Source organism: Arachis hypogaea, chromosome 15 (genome assembly GCF_003086295.3).
Source record: "Arachis hypogaea cultivar Tifrunner chromosome 15, arahy.Tifrunner.gnm2.J5K5, whole genome shotgun sequence".
Lineage (NCBI taxonomy): Eukaryota > Viridiplantae > Streptophyta > Magnoliopsida > Fabales > Fabaceae > Arachis > Arachis hypogaea.
The window spans coordinates 147,454,469-147,462,731 of NC_092050.1; the positions used below are offsets into that span (position 1 = coordinate 147,454,469).

Sequence of the window (8,263 nt, forward strand, 5' to 3'; positions counted from 1 at the left end):
TCCTTCCGTCAATTCTCTTAGTGACCTGGCTAACGTCTGCTGACGTGTTTCGTTAGCTTCCAACGTGGAAGAGGCCAACGTGTCATAACCGATTGCTGACAAGGTAAGTTTGGCAAAACAGTTCAAATCAGTCCCTAATTGTTTGAAACCTAATCCTAATTTCGACGATAAATACGTCGTCTTCAACAATCAGTGGGCCATATGATTGGGTTAGTGTTGAAATTGCTGATTTCGGGCGACGATGGAGGCAGCAAATGGAGGCCGTGGTGGTGGTGTGTCGTTCTACTAGACTATGCCTCTGCCAACCTACATGTCTTCTTCTTCTTCTTCTTGGATATCATTTGAACTTTGGAGATGGCTTAACTTAACTTTTTGCCCTTTTTGATTGTGATGAGTCTTCTCTTGCGTCCTCTTCGTTAGCCTTCCTCTTCTCTCTATCACTATTTTCGTCATCCTCATTAGTCTCTGTCTTCTCTCCGTCACCGTTTTCTTCATCGACAGCCACTGCAGGCTGTTTGGCACTTGATTATCTTCTGATTCCAACGTGGATGCTTTTGGATCAGACTGTTCAGCTTTATCTTTGTTGCTAGATGCTCTGTTCTTGGCTGATCTTTCGAATTCCTCCAGAACTGAGCGGACTTCTTCATTGTTAGCAAGATCCAAAGGAGTCTTTCTTGCCCTTGTCTTGGCAGTAAGACTCGCCCCTTTCTTGGCCAAGTACCTAACAAGCTCCAGATGGGAACCTTGAGCTGCGTAGTGTAATGAATTCATGCCTTTGCGAGTACAAGCTGTGATGGATGCACCAGCTGCAACTAGAGCCTTAACAACTTCCAAATGCCCCTTCTGAGTGGCAAAGTGTATTGCGGCCATGTCATCCATAGCAGAAGCACCAACATCAACCTTATTCTTGCACAGATAACTTACTATCTCTGCATGTCCAGCAAATGCTGCTAAATGAAGTCTATGGTCCAAAGCTAATTGTCAAAGGAACAAAGTGGAAATGCTATAATTTCCAAGACAAACCAAATTCATTTTACCCTATATAAAACATCCTTACTTATTTCTAATTCTTCCTAGGGTATCTTTAATTAGAGGAAAAAAATTGGGTGAAAGTTTTCTTTGATGAGCTTCATGAGTCCATGTGTAATTTTAGTCATCAAACACTTCCATGAAAAGTTTCACCCCATTTTTACTCGCCAATAAAACAACCTTACCCCATAATAACAAGTTCACAGGGCATTACACATTAAGCACATAACAAAGTACCAAATCATTTTCAGATAAAACATGCAGCACAACTCTGTTCATGCAACAAAAAGATAAAAAGCATAAACAATAAGTCAACAGAGATTCCAATACAATGGTATTAGGGAAGCTAATCCACGATTCGATGCAGATAGGTCAAAAAGGAAAGGGAAGAAAATCACGGTGCAATGGATTCAATTATCATCAGGAAAGAACAAGTTAAACTTCAAAGCAAACGAATTGAATGGAGAATTTACCGTGGGAACCGAACAGAGTGTTAGGGTTCCTTTAGCAATTAGTAGTGATAATAAATGAGAGGAGGATACGGTGTTCTCGAATGCTTGTCTTTGGAATTAACAGCCAAAGGGTTTGAAGTCAAAATCATCTGAACAGCGACGAGATCACCAGACCTTGCCGCCGTATGGAGCTCATCGCCGGTGCTTCTTCTTTGTGGGTTGCCTTTACCCATCTCCACACGTTCCTCTTTTGCTGCTTCACTTCACACACTTTAAAACCAACCAACCACAAAATCTCCATTCTGCCCACAAAACGGCGCCGAATCATGACTATCAGGGCATTCACTCAAAACGGCGTCGTTTTTCTTCTCTGCCAGCGTGGCAGTTAACGTCACATATCAGCAGACGTTAGCCAAGTCATCAAGCGATTTGACGGAAGGACGAATCTGATTCAGTCGTGTATCTTTCAAGGACTCTTTTGATTAACTTTATCTTTCGGGGACTAATATGGAGATCGGAGTATGTTTCATGGACGAATTTGAGTATTAACTCATTTCTGGTCATACAATATTCACAACCCAATTCATTTTCCATCCACACATTACCAAGCCAAACCTAACTTTCATGTCAAAAACAGCGTTACCAGTAAAAAACAGCGTTACCAATAACATCACAACCAAAGGACAAAAAAGTTACATAAGGTCCACTGTCATTAATGTCCAACAACTTAATTAAATAATTAATGAATAACCAATATCCACCCTCATTAAGCATGAACAAGCTACACAAACCTATGTCTAACACATGCCTGAGCTTGTGGAGACAATCATGATAAGGCGTCACAAGTTCACTGGCCCACGCACGTTTCTCATGTGAGGAAGAAAATAGCTTTACTCACACTAGCATTATTGGCCGTTACTATAATAGTCCCCTTCACCGCTATCATAGTCTTATATAGCAATCAACGAAGCCTTTAGACACAAGAGAGACTGAAACAATGGTAACAATATTAGGTACTCATACAGTGATCCCAAAAGAAGAGACCCCAAAGGGTCTTCTATGGCTATCAGACAACGACCAACTTTGGCGATGGAGTCATACACCTTCAATCTACCTTTACAACCCAAAACAGAACAACGCCAAGAACAACAACAATACTGTCGTCGATGTCAATGTCCTCGTTGAGCGAATGCGAGATTCTCTCAGCGAGATTCTCGTTCACTACTATCCATTAGCCGGGAGGCTGAGTTGGACGGACGGTGGCCGTTTGGAACTCGATTGCAACGCAAAGGGGGTATTGCTTCTCGAAGCTGAATCGAAGAAATCAATGGCGGAATATGGAGACTTCACTCCAAATGAACCCAGCATCAAAGAACTCATCCCAGCTGTTGACTACTCTCGTCAAATAAACGAGCTTCCTTTGTTCTTGGCACAGGTGACAAAGTTCTACGGCGGCGATGGCGGCTTTGCAGTCGGAATCCTTTTCTCTCATGCAATAGGCGACGGCCCCGCCGCCATTGGCTTCATCAACTCATGGGCGAAGCTCGCTCGAGGTGCGAAGCTAGATCCAAGCGAGCTTCCGTTTCTCGACCGAACCGTGCTCAAACCAACTGAGCCATTAACTCCACCCCTGTTCGACCACCGGGAGTTCAAGCCTCTGCCGCTCATCCTCGGAAGAACCGACAGCATCGAAGAGCAAAAGAAGAAGACGACCTTCGCGCGGTTAAAACTCACACCAGAACACGTCCAGAAGCTCAAAATGAATGCGAATGCAAATGCAAATGTAACCGTAAATGGAAACGGTAACGGTAACGCTCCTCATAACCCATCTCCGAGACCGTACAGCAGATTCGAAATTATCAGCGCACATATATGGAGATGCGCTTGCAAAGCTCGTAATCTTGAAGAGAATCAACCAACGGTCGTTAGATTCAACGTCGATATTCGCAACAGATTGAATCCGCCACTTCCTCAAAACTACTTCGGAAACGCGTTGGGTCCGACGGTTACGCCAACTTGCTACGCTAAAGAAATCACCACTCAACCAATCAGTTACGCAGCGCAGAAAATAAGGGAAGCTGTTAATAAAGTGTCGAATCACGAGTTTGTTAAATCACAAATGCATTACGTGGCAGGGTTTGAAAACCGTTGGGATCTGATTAGGACACATTATTCGGAGAAAGGTGAGTATAGAGCTGATGTGCCTTTCTTTGGGAATCCTAACATTATACTTGGCAGTTGGATGAGCATGCCGTTTTATGAGGCTGATTTTGGGTTGGGGAAGCCGTTTTATTTTGGTCCTTGTGGTCTGTGTCCTTATGATAGAGGGATGATTGCTCTAATGCCTGACGAAGATGGTGATAATGGATATGGTGTTGTGGTGTACATGCACTTTCAGGTAGACCACATGAAAGATTTCATCAAATACTTTTGGGAAGATATTTGAAAACAAGGGATGAAGATGATGGTATTAGCTCTTTCAAAATAATTTAATCTGTCTTTTGTATTTTCTTCTTTTTGAAAAAAAAAAATTCACTAGTGTGATAAAATTCAGTTTGCTAGAGCTGAGTTGGGTGTGTTATTATTGGAAAAGTATAAGTAACAAACAAGATTTTTGAACAATGTGTAAACAATGTAAATTAATAGGGTTAAAAGAGTAAATTTAATTAGTAGCATTAAATTAGGGTGTAATGTATTTTTATTTGATTGGTGGTTGTTTATGTTGTTCAAAATTTTCATTGTTCCTCTAGCACTCCCCGATATTATTTCCATTCACTTTTGTATTTCCTGTCGTGTTGATGGCAATAATGAATGTCGGTCAAAAACTTTTTAATAAAATATAATTTTGTTGGAAGAATAGTCTAGAACAATAATGAATTCTTTATCAAAGTTTAATTTTATTTGTTACAAGTGCAAATCAATAAAAATTGAGAGTATTAAATCTCGGATAATCTCTCAAAAAAATTACAATGAGATATACGTGTGTTATCGGCTATGAAAATAAAGGAGTTTGTAGATAAGCATATAAGAATTTAGATGACAATAAAGTAAAGCAAACAACTAAAGATAATAAATACTAACCATCTTCAATAGGGAACTCATCCCAATTTCTAATTATGATCCATATGTCATAAAAAGTAATTCCATATCAACTTTTGCGTCATAAACAGTAAATAGGAACTCAAAGCATCTCTCTTCTCTATTAGGAAGAATTAACTTTAGTCCTTATTGTGGTCCCACTTAATTAATTAATTAAAATATTTAAAATTAAAGTAATTATTTTTTTCAATAATATTATTTAAATTTATAAATTTTAAAATAATTCACTATTAAAAGATATTAATATTAAAAAAATTCATATGTAACAATAATACACAATATATAATTTGAGATTACACTAATTTGTAAAATTACTTAATATAAAGAAAAACATAATTAAGCTCTATAGTTGACGACAAGTATTGTAAAATTGTCATATATGTTCAATCAAGTCCTCTTTCAATTGTCTATGCTGCTGCCTATTTCGAAGTTGGACATTTCTTTAGAGAAATTAATGGTATGGTGCAAAATCTTCCTCTCCCAATTGAGGTTGTGATAAGCCATTTTCGACATCGTCATACTCTAAGTCTTGAGCAAAATTTCTTGCATAAGTGTCTCTTTCATCCTCAACAATCATATTATGCAATATAATACAAGCTCTTATTATGTTGGCAAGCTTCTTTTTCCAAAAGCGAGCTGAACCACGTATAATTGCAAAGCGTACTTGCAACACTCCGAATGCTCGCTCCACATCTTTTCTTTGCCCTTCTTGATAATGTGCAAATAACTTGCGTTTCTCCCCTTGTAACTTTGAGATTGATTTGACAAATATGGCCCATTCAGAATAAATACCATCTGCTAAATAGTATCCCATAGTATAATTATTACCATTAATAGTATAATGAGTAAAGTATCGTTTTTGTCTCCAACGTTTGAGATATGTCCCAAAGTTGTCCCTAATATTTCAATCGTCCTATTTAAATCCCTAACGTTTCAAAATTGGCTCAATGTTATCCTGCCGTTAGGGATTTGTCAACAGAATTGACGGTGGGACAAAATTGAGACGATTTTAAAATGTTAGGGACTTAAATAGAACGAAAATGTTGGGGGATAAAAAATGATACATAGAAATAAATTTTAATTTTATCCTTCAATAATATCAATTTTTTACTGTATTTAATATTCAATTATTTTTTTAATCACATCTAAGTAAATTACAGTTAATCACACTACTTTTATTCTAAATAAATTTTTTTATATTTTTATATTAACTTATAACTTTAAGTGTAAAATTATAAAAAATAAATTTATTTAGAATGAAAGTAATGTGATTAAGTGTAATTTATTTAGATGTGATTGAAAAATAATTGAATACTATGTACAGTAAAAAAATATTATTAAAGGATAAAACTAAAATTTATTTTTATGTATTATTTTTGTCTCCAACATTTTCGTCCTATTTAAATTCCTAACGTTTCAAAATCGTCTCAATTTTGTCCCGCCGTCAATTCTGTTAATGGATCCCTAACGGTAGGACAACATTGAGTCAATTTTGAAACATTAGGGACTTAAATAGGATGATTGAAATGTTAGGGGCAACTTTGGGACTTACCCTAAATGTTGGGATAAAAACGATACTTTACTCTAGTATAATTTACCTCTGGAGCACGGTCATTTAGAATATCATCGAACACTGGAGAACGATCTAACACGTTGATATCGTTATTTGAACCAGAAATTTCAATATTAATTATGATATAAATAATTAATATAAATTATTAATTAAATAGAAATTTAATTATTTAATCTAATTAATTATTATAATTATTGATAAATTAATTATGATTTAATTATTTAATTAATTATTATTTAAATAATTAATATAAATTATTAATTAAATAAAATATAATAATTTATTATAATCATTAATATGAATTAATTATTATTTAATTATTTAATATAATTATTTAATTAATTAAAATTTTATATAATTATTTATTTTTATAATAACTTACCAAATAGCAAGTTATTATTGGACAACAAAAGTCCCTATTCAAAAGGACTTTCCCTTCTCGATCCAAGAGAAGGAATTCCTTTTCATTTCACTCTAACTGTTGGTCTCTTTCTTTTTCTGACATGCACACTAATAAGAACTCCAAAAAGTAACTGTTGGAGTTGTTCTAAGGTTTTTTATCATAATCATTAATTATAACACAACAATTACCTAGAGTAATTCTATTTCATTATCTCTAACATCGGAAAAAAGTCAAGTGGATATAGTTAATCCCAATCCATAAGTAACATTAATGGAAACAAGATTAACTAATCATTCTAATGAATTACCAATCTAAATTGGACATTAATGACTCAAGATCACCTAATTTTCCAATTCCAAGCCAAAAATGCTAAAGAATATACTCTAAAGCTAAGAGAGGCATTTTCACAAACACTTGAAAGGTATAAAATGAAAGCATGGTAAAATAGTAAGAATTAATAAAAACTAAAACTAACAATTGCAAGATAACTATAACAATCACTAAAACAAGCATAAAGGAAACATAAAATATCAAATTGCGTTAAATAAAATTGAAATTAACAAGAGTTCATGAACTAAAAAATGGCACAAATGAGAAATTAACAAGAGAAATTAGGAGAATTAAGGTAATGGAGCATATAATTGAAATAATACTTAAACAAGAATTAAAGACTAAAACTAAAGAGAAATTGATCTGAGAATCCTAAATGCTAGAGAGAAAAGGAAGTTTCTCTCTCCTTAAAACTACCCTAAAATATGTTCCTAAGCTACCTTAATTGCTTTTCCTTTGTTCTTTCTTGAATTTGGTTTCAACTACTTCAAAAAGAGTTGAATTGGGCTTTAGAAGGGCTGAAATTGCAACCCACATGTTGCATTAAATGAACTCACGTGATCACAGTCGTGCGTACGCACGCCTGACCATGCGTACGCATGGTTGCACGAATTTACAAATTGCGTACGCATGCATGATTGTGCGTACGCATGGTTGCACGAATTTACAAACTTGCGTATGCATATATGATTGTGCGTACGCATGATCTTGAAACACTCCAAATTTCATTTCTTCATGGATTCTTCACTTTTTGCATGCTTTTTCCCCACTTCTTCAATCCATACCTACCTTGTAAACCTGAAATCACTCAACAAATACATCAAAGCATCGATGGGTTACTATTCACACTCAAAGAATGATTCATATTACTATAGATGGAGGAACTATCCGGATTTTAGTTGAAAAAGTTAAGACCAAGGAAACTTCAATGTTTCATATTCCATCCATTAAGAACCATCATCTCCTTACTCATACCAAGAACCATCATCTCTCTATTCATATCAAGAACCATCCTCTCTTTATTCTTATCAAGAACCATCATCTCTGGAGCTAGCCTTAGCTAAACTCGCCAAAAACACAATTAGCTTCATGCAGGAAATCAAGGCCTCCATCAGAAACTTGACAGTTCAAATGGATCAAATAGCCAGACAAATTGCTGAGAGGCCTACCAACACCTTTTTCAGTGACACAATTCCAAATCTAAAGGAAGGATGCAAAGCAATAAACTTGAAGAGTTGAATAGTGCTTAGCAAGAACAATGAATATCAAACCGGGACTACAAAGGAGGAGTTAGAAGTGCAAGAGCAAAACCAAGAGACCCATGTACCAAGTGAACTTCCAATAAGGAAGGAGGTAGTGGAGGAATACAAGCCTAGG

General features: G+C 35.8%; 1 protein-coding gene and 1 pseudogene across 1 annotated transcript; one reads left to right on the plus strand and one right to left on the minus strand.

Moving 5' to 3' along the window:
• Positions 1-306: 306 nt before the first annotated feature.
• LOC112749208 (uncharacterized) lies at positions 307-1,714 on the minus strand (annotated as a pseudogene).
• Positions 1,715-2,134: 420 nt separating this feature from the next.
• Positions 2,135-4,335, plus strand: LOC112751185 (spermidine hydroxycinnamoyl transferase-like). The gene has a single exon (XM_025800246.3). The coding sequence runs from the start codon at positions 2,479-2,481 to the stop codon at positions 3,925-3,927; it is 1,449 nt and encodes a 482-aa protein (XP_025656031.1). The 5' UTR covers positions 2,135-2,478; the 3' UTR covers positions 3,928-4,335.
• The last annotated feature ends 3,928 nt before the right edge of the window (positions 4,336-8,263 follow it).

What these genes read in the sequence shown, in the direction of transcription:
- LOC112751185 (XM_025800246.3), top strand. Translation starts at nt 2,479, where the DNA reads ATGGTAACAATATTAGGTACTCATACAGTGATCCCAAAAGAAGAGACC.